Source organism: Chiloscyllium plagiosum, unplaced genomic scaffold, assembly GCF_037043375.1.
Source record: "Chiloscyllium plagiosum isolate Xiang-an unplaced genomic scaffold, Cpla_swu_hap1 HiC_scaffold_5, whole genome shotgun sequence".
NCBI lineage: Eukaryota > Metazoa > Chordata > Chondrichthyes > Orectolobiformes > Hemiscylliidae > Chiloscyllium > Chiloscyllium plagiosum.
This window is the reverse complement of record NW_028270143.1, coordinates 20511836-20533282: the sequence shown is the minus strand read 5'-3', so window position 1 is coordinate 20533282 and position 21447 is coordinate 20511836. Positions and strand designations below refer to the sequence as shown.

The 21447-nt window shown below is 42.4% G+C and overlaps 1 protein-coding gene across 3 annotated transcripts in view; it reads right to left on the bottom strand.

Moving 5' to 3' along the window:
• LOC122550233 (triple functional domain protein) overlaps window positions 1-21447 on the bottom strand; it is a 581330-nt gene that overhangs the window by 126943 nt on the left and 432940 nt on the right. For all 3 annotated transcript variants that reach the window (XM_087987024.1, XM_087987025.1, XM_087987026.1), the window contains exon 34: window positions 17055-17298. In XM_087987024.1, coding sequence (XP_087843150.1) covers window positions 17055-17298 — 244 coding nt within the window. The remainder of the gene's footprint in view (window positions 1-17054; window positions 17299-21447) is intronic.

Sequence of the window (21447 nt, the reverse complement as noted above, 5' to 3'; positions counted from 1 at the left end):
CCACATCTGGAGTATTGTGTGCAGTTTTGGTCGCCATACTATAGGAAGGATGTGGAGGCACTGGAACGGGTGCAGAGGAGGTTTACCAGGATGTTGCCTGGTATGGTAGAAAGATCGTATGAGGGAAGGCTGAGGCACTTGGGGTTGTTTTCATTGGAGAAAAGAAGGTTTAGGGGTGACTTGATAGAGGTGTATAAGATGATTAGGGGTTTAGATAGGGTCGACAGTGAGAATCTTTTTCCACATATGGAGTCAGCTATTACAAGGGGGCATAGCTTTAAATTAAGGGGGGGTAGGTATAGGACAGATGTTAGGGGTAGGTTCTTTACTCAGCGAGTCGTGAGTTCATGGAATGCCCTGCCAGTAGCAGTGGTGGACTCTCCCTCATTATGGGCATTTAAGCGGGCATTGGATAGGCATATGGAGGATAGTGGGCTAATGTAGGTTAGGTGGGCTTGGTGGGCAACATCGAGGGCCGAAGGGCCTGTACTGCGCTGTATTTTACTATGTTCTATAAGAACAGGTAGACAGACAAAGGAGTGGATAATGATCTGGCTTTGAGGGTGAACAGCGGTTAATGGTAATAGTTAGTGGTTAACAATGGGTGATATGCAATAGCAGACGATGTGATAACAAATCCTGGTTGTGGGGACACAGGAGACAGCAGAGTTAACGTTTCGGATCAAGTGACCCTTCCTCAGAACTGATGGTAACTAGGAAAATGTCAGTTTATAAGCAAAAGCGAGGGTGGGGAGAAGGGACTAAGGAGCAAACGACAAGTGGAGATAGATCCCAAAGAGAGAACAGCAGGAGTCAAAGAAGAGTGAACCACAGTCTTCTGGAGTGAACAGTCCCTGCGGGAAGGTCGACAAGGGAGGGGAGGGGAATATGTGCCTGGTGATGACATCTTGCTGGAGCTGGCAGAGATGGTGGCTAATAATCCTCTGGATGTGGATGCTGGTGGGATGATAGGTAAGGACAAGGGCGAGCCTATCACTGTTGTGGAAAGGAAGAGGTTGGGGGGGGTCAGGGCTGAAGTGCAGGAGATGGGTCAGACCTAGCTGAAGGCTCTGTCAACAACAGTGCTGGGGAATGCTCAATTGAGGAAGGAAATGGACACTTTGAAGGCTCCCTTGTTGAAGCTGGCATCATCGGAACAAATGTGATGGTGAGGAGGAACTGGGGGAATGGAATACACAGAAATATACACTTATAGAAAGCGGGGTGCCAGGATGTATATTCCAGGGAACTGTGGGAGTCGATGGGTTTAGAGTGGATATTGATGGCCAGTCTATCCTCGGAAATGAAAACAGAGATGTTGACGAAGAGAATGGAGGAGTTAGAGATAGACCAGGTGAAGGTGAGAGCTGGAATAAGGAATGCTCCAAATATCCCATGAAGCAACAGGCATAACCGGGGTTACTCTTCTGATCTGAAGAAAATGAGAAGAGTTAAAAGTTAGGTTGTTCAGGGTGAGGACAAGCTCAACCAGGTGGAGAAAACTGGTGATGGATGGAGACAGTTCAGTCCTTTGTTCCAGGAAGAAGCGGACAGCCCTGAGACCAATCTGGTGAGGGATGGACTCGTAAAGGGATTGCATGTCCGTGGAAAATAGGAGGCGGTTGGAGCCTGCAAACCAGAATTCTGAAACTGGCGTAAAGCATCCAATGAATTTCAGATGTAACTGGACTGGGGAGAAAAGACCAAGTCAAGGTAGGAACAGAAATTTTGCTTCCAGTTTCCACTCCACTCTCACCTGGTCCACCTTTAGCTCCTCCGTTCCCTTCCTCAACATCTGTTTCTAATTCTGGGGGTAGACTGGCCATCAATATCCACTATAAACCCACGAACTCACACAGTTACCTGGACTATACATCCTTGCACCCTGCTTCCATTCTATCAGTTCTTCCTGTCAGTTGGGTTTGTTCTAATGAGGAGAAAGTGAGGTCTGCAGATGCTGGAGATCAGAGCTGGAAATGTGTTGCTGGAAAAGCGCAGCAGGTCAGGCAGCATCCAGGGAACAGGAGAATCGACGTTTCGGGCATAAGCCCTTCTTCAGGAATGAGGAAAGTTTGTCCAGCAGGCTAAGATAAAAGGTAGGGAGGAGGGACTTGGGGGAGGGGCGTCGGAAATGTGATAGGTGGAAAGAGGTCAAGGTGAGGGTGATAGGTCAGACTGGGGTGGGGGCAGAGAGGTCGGGAAGAAGATCTCAGGTTAGGAAGGCGGTGCTGAATTTGATGGATTTGACTGAGACAGGGTGGGGGGAGGGGAAATGAGGAAACTGGTGAAATCCGAGTTCATCCCTTGTGGTTGGAGGGTTCCTAGCCGGAAGATGAGGCGTTCTTCCTCCAACCGGCGTTTTGTTGTGGTTAGATTAGATTAGATTAGATTACAGTGTGGAAACAGGCCCTTCGGCCCAACAAGTCCACACCGACCCGCCGAAGCGAAACCCACCCATACCCCTACATTTACCCCTTACCTAACACTACAGGCAATTTAGTATGGCCAATTCACCTGACCCTGCACATCTTTTGGATGGTGGGAGGAAACCGGAGCACCCGGAGGAAACCCACGCAGACACGGGGAGAACATGCAAACTCCACACAGTCAGTCGCCTGAGGCGGGAATTGAACCCGGGTCTCTGGCGCTGTGAGGCAGCAGTACTAACCACTGTGATGGAGGAGTCCAAAGACCTGCATATCCTTGGTGGAGTGGGAGGGGGAATTGAAATGTGGTTGGGTTGGTTGGTCCGGGTGTCCCAGAGGTGTTCTCTGAAACGCTCCGCAAGTAGCCGGCCTGTCTCCCCAATATAGAGGAGGCCACATCGGGTGCAGAGGATGCAATAGATGATATGTGTGGAGGTGCAGGTGAATCTGTGGCGGATATGGAAGTTTCCTTTGGGGCCTTGGAGGGAGGTGAGGGGGGAGGTGTGGGCGCAAGTCTTGCACCTCCTGCGGTTGCAGGGGAAGGTGCCGGGAGTGGAGGTTGGGTTGGTGGGGGGTGTGGATCTGACGAGGGAGTCACGGAGGGAGTGGTCTTTACGGAATGCTGATAGGGGAGAGGAGGGAAATATATCCTTGGTGGTGGGGTCCGTTTGGAGGTAGCGGAAATGACGGCGGATGATGCGCTGTACATGGAGATTGGTGGGGTGGTAGGTGAGGACCAGTGGGGTTTTGTCCTGGTGGCGGTTGGAGGGGCGGGGTTCAGGAAGAAGGGCTTATGCCCGAAACGTCCATTCTCCTGTTCCTTGGATGCTGCCTAACCTGCTGCGCTTTTCCAGCAACACATTTTCAGGTAAATTTAAGGTCAGGGTGGAATGTGTTGGTGAAGTTGATGAATTGCTCAACCTCCTTGCGGGAGCACGAGGTGGCGCCAATGCAGTCATCAATGTAGCGGAGAAAGAGGTGGGGAGTGGTGCCGGTGTAATTACGAAAGATGGACTGTTCTACATAGCCAACAAAGAGACAGGCATAGCTGGGGCCCATACGGGTGCCCATGGCTACCCCTTTGGTCTGGAGGAAGTGGGAGGATTCGAAGGAGAAATTGTTAAGGGTGAGGACCAGTTCAGCCAAACGAATGAGAGTGTCGGTGGGAGGGTACTGTTGGGGACGTCGGGAGAGGAAGAAACGGAGAGCTTGGAGGCCCTGGTCATGGCGGATGGAGGTGTAGAGGGATTGGATATCCATGGTGAAGATGAGGCATTGTGGGCCAGGGAAACGGAAGTCTTGGAGGAGGCGGAGGGCATGGGTGGTGTCTCGAACTTATGTGGGGAGTTCCTGGACTAAGGGGGATAGGACAGTGTCGAGGTAGGTAGAGATGAGTTCACTGGGGCAGGAACATGCTGAGACAATGGGTCGGTCAGGCTTGTGGATCTTGGGAAGGAGGTGGAACCGGGCAGTGCGGGTTTCCCGGACTGTGAGGTTGGAAGCTGTGGGTGGGAGATCTCCTGAGGTGATGAGGTTCTGTATGGTCTGGAAGATGATGGTTTGGTGATGGGGGTCATGGTCAAGGGGGCGGTAGGAGGAGGTGTCCTCGAGTTGGCGTCTGGCTTCAGCGGTGTAGAGGTAAAAAAGAAGCCTGTTTATTCCTATCTTTGTTTCCTGTCTGCCAAACAGGTGTCTATCCATACCAGTACACTACCTTGAATCCCAAGTACTTAAATTTTACATGTTAATCTCTGACTTGGGACTTTATTGAAAGTCTTCTGAAAATCCAACTAAACCACATCCACTGGCTAATGAGGAGGAAACAACAAATGGGGATAAAGGGCTCTTTTTTAGGTTGACAAACCTGTGACCAGTGGGGTTCCACAGAAATCAGTGTTGGGATCACAACTGTTTACGATGTATATTAATGACTTAAAGGAAAGAGAATGTACTGTATCTAAATTAGCAGAGGATACAAAAATACGTGGAAAGGCAGGTTGCGAGAGGAATACAAATAGTTTACAGAGAAAAATAGAGAGGTTATGTGGCAAAAAAGTTGGTAAATGGAGTATAGTGTGAGAAAATGCGAAGTTCAGTTTGGAAGAGAGAACAAAAGAACCAAATATTATTTAAACCAAGAAAAACTGCAGAAAAGTTGCAACACAAAGGGACTTGGGGTTACTAATACATAAAACACAGAAAGCTAGCACAAAGATATAGCAGGTAATCAGAAAGGCTAATGGAATGCTGGCGGAGTTGGAGTATAACAATAGGGAAGTCTTATTGCAACTGTACAAGGTCATGGGAAGATCACATCTGGAGTACTGTGAACCGTTTTGGTCCCTTTATTTATGGATTATTATTTCATTGCAGGTAGTTCAGAGAAAATTCACGAATATGATCTCTAGTATGGAGGGATTGTTTTGTGAGCAAGAGGAAAACAGGTTGGGACTCTACTCACTGGGGTTCAGAAGAATGTGGTGATCTCATTGAAACTATAGGATTCTTAAGGAGCTCAACAGGGTAAATGCTGAGAGGATGTTTCCCCTCATGGGAGAGTCTAGGAACAGAGGGCATAGTCACAGAATAAAGTAGTGCCAATTTAAGACTGAGATGAGAGGAATTTCCCCTCTAAGAGGATTGAGAGTTTTTGGATCTCCTTGCCACAGAGAGCTGTGGGGGCAGAGACCTTGTGCCTTTTTAAGGCTGAGATACATAGATTATTGATCATTAGCAGAATCAAGGATTATGAAGAAAATGCGGGAAAGTGGACATGAGGAATGTCGGATCAGCAATGATTCTATTGAAAGGTAGAGAAGACTTGAGGAGCCGAATTGCCTATCTTGTTTCTATTTCTTATGGTCACTGGCTACCTCATCATCTTTACTAGGCACCTCCTCGAAAAATTCCAGCCGATTTGTTAAGTATTATTTCACTTTAATAAATCTATGCTTATTGTGTTTAATCCTGTCATTGTTTTCCAAGTGCTGTTCCATTAAATCTTTTATAATGCACTTTAGCACTTTGCACAATAGTGAAGTCAAGCTCCCTTGTCTGTAATTCTGTTTTCTACCTCCTGCTTTAAAATAGCAGGGTTACATTAGTTACCCTCCAATCCACAGGAACTGTTCCAGAATCTATAAGATCTTGTAAGATTACCACCAATGCATCCACTCTTTCTGGGTCACTTCCTTAATACTCTGGGATGTAGAATGTAAGGGTTTATTGGCCCTTACCCCATTGATTTCCTGAACATTTTTCCCCTACTAATATTGATTTCCTTCAGTTTCTCCCTCTCACAAGATCCCTGTATTCCCCAACATTCTTAGGACGTTATTGGTGTCCTCCATTGTAAATACAGAACCAAATTATGTATTTAATTGGTTTTCCATCCCTTTGTTCCCCTTTATAACTTCCTATTTCTGACTGCAAGTGACCTACATTTGCCTTCACGAAACATTGTTTCTTCACATACTTGCTGAGGCTTTTAAGATTAATATCTATGTTCTCTGTAAGACGAAGTTGTATCAAGTACCCATGAAGTTTAAGACAGGAAGCTAGAATTGTAAAAATGATGGGAGGAAGACTGTGTGGTTCCTTTAAGAGAAAAAGAGCTTGATGATTGAAAGCAAAAAATGTCTGCAAGCAGATGCAGATTACTGACAGTTCTAAAACTGAAACATCTAACTATTGGCTGTGTGATTGGAAAACCTTCAGCTTGTTTTGATGCATTAGTGACTAGCTTGAAACAGCCAATTAGTTCAAACCAAGCCCTCAGATACATAAAATCTATCAAACTTAAATCTGATGGATTTGACTACAAAGAACTAATTTGATTGTAAAGAAATTTATAGGTCATCAAGGGAATAAATGATGACCTATAAAGGGCATCAGGATGAGAGCAAACTGCCATCTCACTCTCTCAGAATCTTCACGCTTTCTAAAAAAGCATTGTCTATTGATAAAGGTACATGGACTCTTAGATAATATTTCTGACACCAAAGTTTGACGGAGAGAAACGTTCAGAACAGAAGGAATTCCCAGGAGAACATCCCTGAACAAAGCAGAACAAAGGCGTTTATGACTGGAAAGATAGCAGAATATTCTGGAAGACACGTCCTATGTGGTCTTTGAAAGTCTGAGTTTTAATTTAGTTTTCTTATTACTTGGGTTTCATTGGAACAGCATAACAGTAGAATTTATTTCAGTAAGGAAATAGTTAGTGATAAGGGGAAAATTGTTTGGTTTATGAGTAATTATGTTGATTTGTTCACTGTTAGAGTTAAATAAATAAATTGTTACTTGTTACTTACAAAGTGAGTAATAGGGATTCCTTTCATTTAATCACATTTTTAACAGATTACAAGGGGCAAGACGAGCTTCTCTGGATGATTTAGGTTTAATTATTAGAAGGAAACTTCAACTCCCACCATAACAGATTGGGACCCGTGTTTTGGTTTATCGGTGGTGTTCAACCTTTTCCCTTTCATAACAGGTTTGGGCTTGAGTCTGGGATCTGGCTGGTTCATTGGCAGAATCTGGATGGATTTGAACAGATTTAAACAGACTTGGGGATTGGTGTCCTAGATCTTAAAATAAAACTTAGGTGAGAAAAATCTTTAATTTCAGTTACTTAGAATCATAGAATCCCCACAGTGTGTACTTGTGGTTGGTTAAATCAAAAATGGGGGATATGGCTCTTCACATTGCTAAAGAGGTCCTGGCATTTGAACATGCTTCCCAAATTTGCCAAGGGAATTTAGAAAGACAGAGGAAGGATATAGCTTTAGAATTAGCAGACAGGCTAAATTTCAGTTTAACTAGGGATAACAGGAAAGCTGAAATTGGAACAGAATTGATCTAGTATTTAGGTGTATCAGAGAAACAGTCAAGTGCAGTGGAGTAAAAGAATTTGATTGAAATGAGACAACTGGAATTACATAATGAAAGGAAGGTGAGTGAGTTTGAATTACGGTTACAAGCAGTGGAAAGGGAAAAAGGAAATGGAAAGAAGATTTCAAGCAGAGCAAAAAGAAAAAGAGTGAAAAAAGGGGAAAGAATGTTTGAGTTGAAAAAGGTGAACTTGGAACAAAAAGACTTTGAATGCAGAAGGAAAAGTACAAGATAGAAGTAAGGATGAGCAAACTCATCACAGCCAACAGCCTAGTAGGGTTATATACAAATATGTCCAAACATTACCAAAATTTGACGAAAAGGCCATTGTCATTTCCTTTGAGAAACTGGCTAGGCAGATGGATTGGCCAGAGACTGTGTGGGTAGTGTTAATTCAGACCAAGTGTGTGGGCAGGGCTAGCAGATGAGGTGTCAAGAGATTATGAAGATGTCAAACAGGCTGTTTTGAGTGCTTACGAATACAGACAGCGGTTCACATAAACAAGGAAACAAGTCAGACTTGTGTTGAGTTTAAAATGGCTGAGAGCATTAAAGATAGACAAGACATAGGAGAATCTTAGATTATTCTGAAGGAGTTTAAAAGCTCACTTCCAGAAATGATAAGAACTCATTGAGGAACAGGAAGTTCAAACAGCGAGAAGAGCTGCAGAGATGGCTGATGATTATGCATTAGTGCACAAATCGAAGTTTAGCTTCCAACAGCAATTTCATTCTTTGAGGGATAGAAACTGGGAAAAACGGAGATCCTGCAATGAAAATGTAAATGTAAGTAATACAGGGAACAGTTTACCACTGATGAAAAAAGAAACCCAAGAGGGTGAAAAGGAGGTGAAAGTTTAATTCAGATAAATGTGAGGTGCTGCATTTAGGAAAAGTAAATCTTAACAGGACTTTATACACTTAACGGTAAGGTCCTAGGGAGTGTTGCTGAACAAAGAGACCTTGGAGTGCAGGTTCATAGTTCCTTGAAAAGTAGAGTCGCAGGTAGGTAAGATAGCGAAGGTAGTGTTTGGTATGCTTTCCTTTATTGGTCAGTGTATTGAGTACAGGAGTTGGGAGGTCATGTTGCGGCTGTTCAGGACATTGGAATATTGTGTGCAATTCTGGTCTCCTTCCTATCAGAAGGATGTTGTGAAACTTGAAAGGGTTCAGAAAAGATTTACAAGGATGTTGCCAGGGTTGGAGGATTTGAGCTATAGGGAGAGGTTGAATGGGCTAGGGCTGTTTTCCCTGGAGCATCAGAGGCTGAGGGTTGACCTTATAGAGGATTATAAAATCATGAGGGACATGTATAGGATAAGTAGACAAAGTCTCTTCCCTGGGGTGAAGGAGTGCATAACGAGAGGGCATAGGTTTTGGGTGAGAGGGGAACGATATAAAAGAAACCTAAGGGGCAATATTTCCATGCAGAGGGTGGTGCATATATGGAATGAGCTGCCAGAGGAAGTGGTGGAGGCTGGTATAATTGCAACATTTAAAAGGCATCTGGATGGGTGTATGAATAGGAAGGGTTTGGAGGGATATGGGCCAAGTGCTGGCAGGTGGGACTAGCTTGGGTTGGGATATCTAGTTGGCATTGATGAGTTGGACTAAAGGGTCTGTTTCCATGCTGCACATCTCTATGCCTGTATGACTGTAAGTGAACGGTGACTTAATGACAGGATACTGGCTTCTCTGGAGTAGTTTCAGTGACAATGAGTGATAAGCACATTCCTAAAGAAATTCACTCGTAACAGTTGTCTTTGAGTTCGAGACAGCATTTCTGGCTTCATGCCATGACTTGGGAAGCTTGACTTGTTTGATCCTGCCGTCAAAGTATGGGCCCAGTATGTGGAAAGAATGCATTATGTTTTCAAGGAAGATGAAAAACAACAAGTAATGAGGCTGTAGCTTTTTCAGTTATTAGAAGCCTAACTTTCCCTGAGGCTCTAGATTCCAAAATGTTTCAAGACTTGATGGATTTAATTAAGAAGTATTAAGACGCTATTAGTTTTACTCAGCAATTCGAAAACCAGGGGAATCCGTATCAGGATTTTTGATGAGGTCAAGATGAATGGCAGAGGCATATGAACCCTTTCAAGTTTCACAACATCTTTCTGATAGGAAGGAGACCAGAATTGCATGCAATATTCCAACAGTGGCCTAACCAATGTCCTGTACAGCCGCAACATGACCGCCCAACTTCTGTACTCAATACTCTGACCAATAAAGGAAAGCATACCAAACGCCTTCTTCACTATCCTATCTAGCTGAGAGTCCACTTTCAAGGAGCTATGAACCTGCATTCCAAGGTGTCTTTGTTCAGCAACACTCCCTAGGGCCTTACCATTAAGTGTATAAGTCCTGTTAAGATTTACTTTTCCTAAGTGCATCACCTCACATTTATCTGAATTAAACTCTATCTACCACTCTTCAGCCCATGGGCACATCTGATCAAGATCCCGTTGTAATCTGAGGTAACCCTCTTCGCTGTCCACTACACATACAATTTTGGTGTCATTTGCAAACTTACTAACGATGCCTGTTAAGCTCACATCCAAATCATTAATATAAAGAACAAAATGTAGCGGATCCAACACTGATCCTTATGGCACTCCACTGGTCACAGGGCTCCCATTTGAAAAACAACCCTCCACCACCACCCTCTGTCTTCTACCTTTGAGCCAGGTCTGTATCCAAATGACTAGTTCTCCCCTGTATTCCATGAGGTCTAACCTTGCTAACTAGTCTTCCATGGGGAACCTTGTCGAGCGCCTTATTGAAGTCCATATAGATCATGTCCACGACTCTGCCCTCACCAATCATCTTTGTTACTTCTTCAAAAAACTCAATCAAGTTTATTAAACATGATTTCCCATGCACAAAGCCATGTTGACTATCCCTAATCAATTCTTGCCTTTCCAAATACATGTACATCCTATCCCTCAGGATTCCCTCCAACAACTTACCCACCACTGATGTCAGGCTCACTAGTCTATAGTTTCCTGGCTTGTCCTTACCACCTTTCTTAAACAGTGGCAACCTCCAGTCTTCCGGCACCTCACCTGTGACTATCGATGATACAAATATCTCAGTAAGAGGCCGAACTATCTTACACATGGAAAGTCCAGCTTTCAGATCCAGCTGTCAGAGTGACCAGAACCTCTGACAATCCTGTTTATGCGTCTATCAGACAGGGATCCCTGACTGGACCAGATTAACATCCCCCATGAAGGAACTCCTGGAATGGGGGGATTACCTTACACTGAAAGACTGAAGCGACTGGGCTTGTATACCCTTGAGTTTAGAAGACTGAGAGGGGATCTGATTGAGACGTATAAGGTTATGAAAGGATTGGACACTCTGGAGGCAGGAAACATGTTTCCGCTGATGGGTGAGTGCCGAACCAGAGGACACAGCTTAAAAATACGGGGTAGACCATTTAGGACAGAGATGAGGAGAAACTTCTTCACCCAGAGAGTGGTGGCTGTGTGGAATGCTCTACCCCAGAGGGCAGTGGAGGCCCAGTCTCTGGATTCATTTAAGAAAAAGTTGGATAGAGCTCTCAAAGATAGTGGAATCAAGGGTTATGGAGATAAGGCAGGAACAGGATACTGATTAGGAATGATCAGCCATGATCATATTGAATGGCGGTGCAGGCTCGAAGGGCTGAATGGCCTACTCCTGCACCTATTGTCTAACTCATTTTTTAGGAGGTTCAACTGAATGAGCTCATGACAATCATTGTAATATAGTTCTTTGAGAAAGCTTGTTGAGTACAATTCTAAAATTTTAAGAAAGCAAAGAGTTCTGAGGCTGGATAATAAGGCTGTCAATGGCTTAAGTAGACTCTGAATAAGCATTTTCAGATTTTTCTGGCAAAATTACCTGGCAAAAACCTTCCCAAACTATTGAAAATCATAGACTTGTAAACATCAATGGCTCTAGGGTATTGGACCCTAGTTCTTTATATTTCAAAGAACTTCCAAACTGCCCACAAGGGAAAATACAACATTAGCCAGAGCTCTTAATGGTCAATCTCTGGATTTGACATTTTCAGTTCTGACTCAGCCTAACCGTGAAAATATCCTCTTGGGCCACATACAAAATATAAACATTGTTAAAAACAACATACTGTGTTAAATGGACTGCATGATCCTCCCTTTGGGAATTATTTCATTCTTCAGTCTCTTACAGTTCACTTGATTTTTGTGGTCCTTTCCTTTGACCACTTTATCTTCCAGTTATCTTCCCATTCATAATCATTATCATGTTACCTGATTCTGGGGTCAAGGTAAACTTTTGTTCAGGCCAAAAAGTTAGTTTAGGAAATAAAAATGCCAAAAGAATGGTGAATTTTCTATCAGCTTAAAGTTTGAAGAAAAGATTAATATTATATTTTGTGTTGAAAAGATATAACCATATATCAAACTGCTCTGTGGTTAATTTAAAAACTGAATACATTGGGAAGTTGAATTAAATGCTTTGACATTCAGTCCAATGTACTGGGTAAAGTATCATTGCATATGGATACACAGAGAACATAAGTTTTGTAGCTACACCAATGCAAATACAAGTTGCTGTTCTACTTGTTGGGAGAATATTTCATAAATCCTTTAACTCATAGGCAACTGAATAATTTGCTTAAATTTCTATAAGAATGACAAAACTCCATCCATTTCTATTTTTAAAAAATTACCAGTTTGGATCTATCCATTGCCAGTGGTTTAAGCTTCACTGACTGAGGCAATAGTCTGCAACAGTACAGTCAAAATGCTTAAAAACTACTGTGATGTAAGAAAATTTAGCAAAACTAGTATTTTGAATGGGGACGGGGAGAAGGTGAAGAACAGGATATAGAGAAGTTGCAGAGCTGGGCAGAAAGGTGGCAAATGGAATTCAATGTAGCTAAGTGTGAGGTGATTCACTTTGGGAAGAATAACAAAAAGATGGGGTACTGGGCTAATGGTCGGATACTTGGTAGTGTGGATGAGCAGAGGGATCTTGGTGTCCATGTACACAGATCTCTGAAAGTTGCCACCCAGGTAAATAGTGCGGTGAGGAAGGCATATGGCGTACTGGCTTTTATTGGTAGAGGAATTGAGTTCCGGAGTCCTGAGGTCATGATGCAGTTGTATGAGACTCTGGTGCGGCCGCATCTGGAATATTGTGTGCAGTTTTGGTCGCCATACTATAGGAAGGATGTGGAGGCACTGGAACGGGTGCAGAGGAGGTTTACCAGGATGTTGCCTGGTATGGAAGGAAGATCGTATGAGGAAAGACTGAGACACTTGGGGCTGTTTTCATTAGAGAAAAGAAGGTTTAGGGGTGACTTGATTGAGGTGTACAAGATGATTAGGGGGTTAGATAGGGTTGACAGTGTGAACCTTTTCCCGCGTATGGAGTCGGGTATTACAAGGGGGCATAGCTTTAAATTAAGGGGGGGTAGATATAGGACTGAAGTTAGGGGTAGGTTCTTCACTCAGCGAGTCGTAAGTTCATGGAATGCCCTGCCAGTAGCAGTGGTGGACTCTCCCTCTTTATGGGCATTTAAGCGGGCATTGGATAGGTATATGGAGGATAGTGGGTTAGTATAGGTTAGGTGGGCTTGGATCGGCGCAACATCGAGGGCCAAAGGGCCTGTACTGCGCTGTATTCTTCTATGTTCTATGTTCTAACTATTATAATTAGCTTCTACCTATTTCTGTAAGGATGCTGGAGAAGCAGAACCAATAATCATAGCAAAGAATATATTCTAGGAATTTCTGCGATTGAATAATGGCAGCCATGGTCAAGAAATTCCAGAATTCAAGACTACTGCTTCAAAGAAGCACTAAACCGTCCAAATAAATTGTCAAACACCACATAATTCCCTTTACGGATGTGTAAATAACAGTTGAATTAACATAATTAATAGGCTTTGTAGACCAGCTCAGCATTTGCAGTGGGCGGCACGGTGGCACAGTGGTTAGCACTGCTGCCTCACAGCGCTAGAGACCCGGGTTCATTTCCCACCTCAGGCGACTGACTGTGTGGAGTTTGCACATTCTCCCCATGTCTGCGTGGGTTTCCTCCGGGTGCTCCGGTTTCCTCCCACAATCCAAAGATGTGTACGTAAGGTGAATTGGCCATGCTAAATTGCCCGTAGTGTTAGGTAAGGGGTAAATGTCGGGGTATGGGTGGGTTGCGCTTCGGCGGGTCGGTGTGGACTTGTTGGGCCGAAGGGCCTGTTTCCACACTGTAATGTAATCTAATCTAATGGAATAACACTGAGTTAATAAACCATCCAACAGACTACACAATAGAATCCTTGTTTTAAATTAACTTTAAAGCAAAATTATCTATTTGAAGGGTTCAAATGATGTCTGCACCTTATGGCAATTGTATCACATCTTATAATATATATCAATTTATAGGGTCTTGATGACAAATTAAAATTTTAATCTCAATCTGTTGAATTTGAGTGCTGTATTCTCTGGATAACATACTCTAAAGCATCAGAACATTTCCATAATGTTAGTTAACTTAATGGTCACTTATTATTTCTAAAAAACTCTATCATTAATCACTATTATAAATATGTTTAACTTATCATACATCGTTACACTAAAACATGCAATGCCGTTTGAACTTAGTTATCAACTCCACATCAGCCACTCGCTATGGTTCAGCACTCCACTGAAGAGCTACTACCAAATGGGTCCTACTCTATGGGAGTAGCCTGAAGTCTTGCAATGAAATAGCCAAAGGCAGGACTGTAACACGGAGGTTTGCTAACTAATCCTCCAAACTTGGGTCACAAAAATTCCTCAACACAGGAATGCGGGCGGGAATCCTGGAACTGGGTTCCACTAGCCATTTTAAAATTTCTCCCACTTCTTGACTGTCATAGTGCAGGAGGGAGGTGTTCAGATTTTTAGGACATTGGGATCGGTTCTGGGGGAGATGGACTATTACAAATTGGACAGTCTACACCTGGGCCGGACTGGAACCAATATCCTTGGAGGTGTTTTTACTAATGCTGTTGGAGAGGGTTTAAACTTATGTGGCAGGGGGATGGGAACCAAATGAGGAGGTTAGTGGACAGGAAGGAGGTAGTAATTAAAGCCTGTAAGGAACGAGATAATGAAGTTAGCGTGACTAAGGGGAAGTGTAGGCAGGGAGCACAAAGGGACTGGTGGTCTGAGGTGCTTTTGTTTTAATGCAAGAGTGTAGTCGGTAAGGCAGATGAATTTAGGGCTTGGATTAGTACCTCGGAGTATGATGCTATTGCTATTACTGAGATGTGATTGAGGGAAGGGCATGATTGGCAACTAAATATCCCAGGGTATCGATAGTTCAGGCGGGATAGAGAGAGAGGTAAAAGGGTTCAGGAGTTGTCCTATTGGTCAGAGAGGATATCACAGCTGTGCTGAAGGAGGGCAGTGTGAAGGATTCGAGCAGTGAGGCAATATGGGCAGAGCTCATAAAAAGGGTGCTGTAACAATGTTGGGGCTGTACTACAGGCCTCCCAACAGCGAACATGAGTTAGAGGTACAAATATGTAAACAGATTATAGAAAAATGTGGGAGCAACAGGGTGGTGGGGATAGAAGATTTTAATTGTTCCAATATTGACTGGGATTCACTTAGTGTTAGATATCTAGATGGAGCAGAATTTGTAAGGGGCATCCAGGAAGGTTTTGCAGAGCAGTTCGTAAATACTCTAACTCGGGAAGGGGCTATACTAGACCTGGTCTTGGGGAATGAGCCTGACCAGGCGGTTGAAGTTTCAGTCGGGTATTACTTTGGGAATAGTGATCACAATTTCGTAAGTTTTAGAATACTCACGGACAAAGACGAGAGTGGTCCGAAAGGATGACTGCTAAATTAGGGGAAGGCCAACTATAGCAAGATTCAGCAGGAGCTGGGGAATGTGAATTGGGAGCTGCTGTTTGAAGGTAAATCCACATTTGATATGTGGGAGGTTTTTAAAAAGAGGTCGATTAGAACACAGAACAGGTATGTCCCTGTGAAAATGAGGGATAGAATGACAAGATTAGGGAACCATGGATGGTAGGTGAAATTGTGAGACTAGCTAAGAGGAAAAAGGAAGCATACATAAGATCTTGGCACCTCAAAACTGATGAAATTTTGGAAGAATATCAGGAAAGTAGGACCAATCTGAAACGGGGAATTAAGCAGGCTAAAAAGGATCTTTTGGAAATACTTTAGCAAACAGGGTTAAGGAAAATCTCGAAGCCTTTTATCATATATAAGGAGTAAGAGGGTAACTAGAGAAAGGGTTGGCCCACTCAAGGACAAAGGAGGAAAGTTATGCATGAGGTTAGAGAAAATGGGTGAGATTCTTAATGAGTACTTTGTGTCAGTATTCACCGAGGAGAGGGACATGGCGGATGTTGAAGTTAGGGATAGATCTTTGATTACTCTAGGTCAAGTTGGGATTCACTTAGTGTTAGATGTCTAGATGGAGCAGAATTTGTAAGAAGCATCCAGGAGGGTTTTGCAGAGCAGTTTGTAAATACTCCAACTCGGGAAGTGTTGGGTATTCTAAAAGGCATTAAGGTGGACATGTCCCCAGGTCCGGATGGAATCTATCCTGGCTTACTGAGGGAAATGAGAGAGGAAATAGCTGGGCCTTTAACAGATATCTTTGCAGCATCCTTGAACATGGGTGAGGTCCCACAGGACTGGAGAATTGCTCATGTCCCCTTGTTTAAGAAGGGTAGCAGGGATAATCCAGGTAATTATAGACTGGTGAGCCTGATGTCAGTGGTAGGGAAGCTGTTGGAGAAGATACTGAGGGATAGAATCTACTTATATTTGGAAAAGAATGGGCTTATCTATGATAGGCAGCATGGTTTTGTGCAGCGAAGGTCATGTCTTACCAACTTAATAGAATATTTTGAGTAGGTGACAAAGTTGATTGATGAGGGTAGGACTGTAGATGTCAGATACATGGACTCAGTAAGGCATTTGAATGCGGTCTACAAAATCATGGGAGGTACATAGGGTAGATAGCAAGAAGCTTTTTCCCATAGTGGGGGTCACGAGTTCAAGGTGAGAGGGAAAAGGTTAAAGGTAAATATGCATGGAAAGTTCTTTATGCAGAGCGTGGTGGGTGCTTGGAATGCACTGCCAGCAAAAGTGGTACAGATAGGCACTATAGCAGCATTTAAGATATATCTAGATAGATGCATGAATGGGCAGGGAACAGAGGGATAAGGATCCTTAGAAAATAGGTAACAAGGTTTCGATAGGGGATCTGGATCGGCGCAGGCTGTAATTTTCCTTGTTTTTTCCTCAGATGAAGGCATGGAAATCTGGCTTTATAAAACTGGCTAATTGGGTTAAACTAAAAATCAAAACAAACAAGCATTGAACAAAATTATTGTTTGTTGTCGAGCTTACTGACTTCAAACCATCTCAGCTTGATTGATCAAGATTCTGCAGGAGCAAATTACTGCAGGTGCTGGAAACTGTACTGAAAACAACAAATGCTGGAGATCACAGTAGCTCAGGCAACATCCATGGAGAGTGAACAAGGTAATGTTTCAAGTCCAGCTCTGATGAAGAGTCATCTGAACTCAAAATGTTAGCTTGCTCTCAGTCCATGGATGTTGCTCGATCCGTTGTGATCTCCAGCATTTGTTAATCAGATTCTGCACTGTTTTCTTCCAAAGTAATTAATCAAAGATAACCATAATGTAAGATGTACCATAATTAATTATCTTACCTTTATGATTGAAAATACCCTCCATTTCCATACTGCTCCGTGAATGTGCAATGCAGAGAACACTGCTGGGAACAACTCCTTCTGCAGCGGGGGATCGATCAGTTGTCCGGACTAGGCACCATTCTGGCTTATCATGAGGCCTCTCTAAAACTTCCACCGTTTGACCCCGACGAATGCTCAGTTCATTGCTATTGGTTGCTGAGAAGTCATGGATGACGACTGTTAACTCGCACCCACCAGATAGCTATGAAAGAAAAAAAACACAAAAATGACGCAATATACTGACAGTAACAAAAATAAAACCTACCAAATGTCCAAAATGCCAGTCTGATAAAAGTTTAACTCAAAAAATCAGATGCGAGTCTGTTTTATACATTTCTCCCAGTGGATCTTGTCAAAGTAGAATTTAAGCTGAAGAGGAAATAGCCAGTCAACACAATGATCTCAGGTATGCAGAAGCTGGGCCTCGGTGGAGTTATGTCATGGGTAAGTGGCAATGCCACATTAACATTTTCTTGACTACGACAATGACTATGCTTCATTACTGTAAAGTGCACTGGCATGCCCTGAGGTCATGAAAGGGAATATATAAATGCAATTTGTTTTATTCTTTATTCATTCACTGACATTTAATTTACACAAGTTATTTGCTCTCTTTGGGTCAGTCATCATTTTAAGGTGTCAGCATTGGCTCAGAGGTAGATCTGTTGCAAGTGAGAGAGAACACTGTAGATTCAAGTCCCTCTCCTTGCTGACTCAGTGATTCACTGAGAGAGTGCTGCAACATCAGGAGATGAATATGAATTTTATACTATCTCAGTGAATACAAAAGAATCCATGACACAATTCAAACAATAGTCGAGTTCTCCTTGTCAATATTTATTTTTCATCCAATGTCTCTAAGAGAGATGGCCTCATCACTATTCCATTACTGGTTGATGGACCTCATTGTCTATGTATTTTACACAATGTGACAGAGTTCAAGAGAAACTTTATTCAGACAGGAATAAGAATGTGGAATTTAATAATACATGGATTAAGGTAATAAATTTTAGGGGCAGTTAGATAATTTCATGATTGATAAATATGCTCATAGAGTGAGATAGATTATATATGGAGTATAAACACAGGCAGAAAGCTTTAAGGCCAAAGAAAAACCTGCAAATTCCAAGTTGTGAATGGTGTTGTATTAAGAAAGGTTTATCAAAAATCTCTCCGTCACCACCCATTTAAACACCCTTTCCCACTCCCTCTCTGAAATGTCTATCCTTGGTCTCCTCCATTGCCATAGTGAATCAGATTGCAAACAACACCTCATCTTCTGTCTGGGCGGCCAAAAGCCCGGAGGATTCAGCACTGAGTTCTCTAATTTCAAATAACCTTCCCACTTATCCCCCGACTCCCTTTCCAATCCTGCCACCTCCCTTCCATCCCTCCCACCGACCCCTCCTTCCAGTTACCAACCGGATTCATTCCTCATATCAACCTACCAGGTCGTACCTACCACCTGTATTCACCTCTCACCAGCTCATCACTCCGCCCCTCTCCCCAACCATAACCCTCCCTCCCCTTTATCTATAATTCCCCCTACCCCCACCTCCATTCCTGAAAGAGGATTATACTTGAAATGTCTGACTTCCCCACCTCCTGATGCTGCCTGACTTTGCTGAGCTCATCCAGCCTCCTGTGCGTCTACTTTAGATTCCAGCATCTGCAGTTTGTTTTTGTCTCTAACCATACTTTGTCACTTTAGCTAGATGATTTATCTAATTTGTAAATAATTGAGGTTCCAGCATTGATCCCAGTAACACACCACTCATTACATCTTGCCAACTTGCCCACTTGCATCTATTCTGCTTTCTGTTAGCTAGCCAATCTTCTATCTATGTCAGTATACTATCCTTTACAAACGTAAGTCCCCTATTTCAAAAATAACACTTGATGCACCATCTTATCAAATGCTTTCCGGAAATCTAAATACAGTAATCCACCTTGTTCCCTTTTATTCACCGCATGTGTTATCTCCTCAAAGAACTCTAATAGATTGATAAAACATGTTGACCCTTTCATGACACCAAATTGACTTTACCTGATTGTCTTGAACTTATTCAAATATCCTACTGTAAGTATTTCAATATTAGCTTCTAACATTTTCATAATGGCAGATGTTAAGCTGGTTTGTAGCTTTCTGCTTTGTCTCACATCCTTTTTGAATAGAAGAATTACGTTTGTTAACTTCCAATCTAATGGGAAAATTGAGAAATTGGACAATTAAAACTAGTGCATCAACTATCGATTCTCCTGTTCCCTAGATGCTGCCTGACCTGCTGCGCTTTTCCAGCAACACATTTCCATCTCTGATCTCTAGCATCTGCAGACCTCACTTTCTCATCAACTATTTCACTACTGACTTCTCTTAAGAGCCTAGGATGAAGTCCAGACAGACTTGTCAGCCGAAAACTCCAACCATTTATGCAAATAGCATTTCTCTGATCATTGTAATTTTCTGGTGTTACTCAATAACCTCCACTTTCACATTTGTCACTGCTCCTGGAATTTTACGTGTATCTTTTACAGTAAGAAACAATGGATAATACCTTTTTTTAGTTGAATTCTCCAGTTTCAATAGGAACACTGCTCCATGTGTTTACTCTGTTCATCTTCAAATGTTTATAGAAGCTCTAACCATATCTTTGGAATAATAGTTAGCTTGCTTGTGTACTCTATTTTCTTTCTGCATTAATATTTCAGTCATGCTTTGCTTTTTGTTCATAATTTTTGTCCAATCTTCTGACCTGTCACCTGTCTGTGCACAATCATATGCTTTTTCTTCAATTTTGAATCTATCCTCATCATTTCTAGTTAGCCACATATGGCATACCCATCCCTTGGATAATTTCTTACTCGTTGAAATGCATCTATTCTGTGTATTGTAAAATATCTCTTAAATGTTTGCCACTGCATCTCTATAGACCGATCTTTTAACCATAATTTGCCACTTAAACAATTTGAGAAAGGCCAATTAAAAGTTAATTGCTTTTTATGATTTTATTCATAAATAGTAAATGAATGCACATAATCAAGTTTCACTTCGACCAAAATCTCAATAATTATACTAATAAAAAAAGCCAAACAATCGCTAATTATGGGTTTGCTTAATTTTTCCTGGTCACCCTTTTCAAATCTGATCAACTCTGTGCTTCAGGTAAGTGGCATTCCACTTACATGGCTGGAATTGCCTTTATAGTTCAGCTGGGTGACTAATACATGCGGAGAAAGTGAGGTCTGCAGATGCTGGAGATCAGAGATGGAAATGTGTTGCTGGAAAAGCGCAGCAGGTCAGGCAGCATCTAGGGAACAGGAGAATCGAAGAAGGGCTAATGCCCGAAACGTCGATTCTCCTGTTCCCTAGATGCTGCCTGACCTGCTGCGCTTTTCCAGCAACACATTTCCATGACTAATACATGCGTCCTATGATCCTCAACCTCACAATCAGAGACAGCTTAACACCTTAACCATGAAATAACAAACCAGTTTACCCACCTATAAAGCGGGATACATATCCTACATATCTGAAACCTAAATTTCTCCATAAAAGAAACAGTTTTAAAAATATGTGTAAAACATGACATGACCAGCTGTTTTGTCAAGAGTACAACACAAACTGTAATTGTGGTTGTTTATGAACATGTTAGGAACCACAATCTCTTTGGTGGTTACATTTTTCAAATTTAGTGTATGAAAGATATAGGGTTTCAAACATGAACATAATCGGGATGACTAATCAATTCGAAGCATGAATTTCAGGGATTGAAAGCTGTTTTCAGCTATATATTTATAATGATACAGCAATATCTAATAAATCATGCTGCCAATTTTCGGCAATTCAATTGCCCCTTTACAAGCTACTAATCAACCAGATCACAAAAATTATAATGGTCGCAACATTTTTATACATAGAAAGATATTAGATGCAATAAAAGAGGCTTATAAAATCATAAGGGATATCAACAGAGTTAATGGTCTTTTCCTAGATGGAGGCTTTAAAGATTGGGGGCATTTTGTGAGAGGAGAGTGATTTAAAAAATACATGAGGAGCAATTTCTTTACACAGAGGGTGGAATTAACTTCCTGACAAAGTGGTGGATGTGGGTACAATTGCAATGTTTAAAGTGTATTCGGATAAGTACATGAATAGGAAAGGTTTGGAGGAATATGGGCCAGGAGCAGGCAGGTGAGATTAGTTTTGTTTCAGATTATGTTCAGCATGGACTGATTGCATTGAAGAGTCATGCTATATGGCTCTAAACTAGAAAGAATCACTGGACACAAAACATTAAATCTGATTTCTCTCCACAGATGCTGCCAGACTTGTTGAGTTTTTCCAACAATT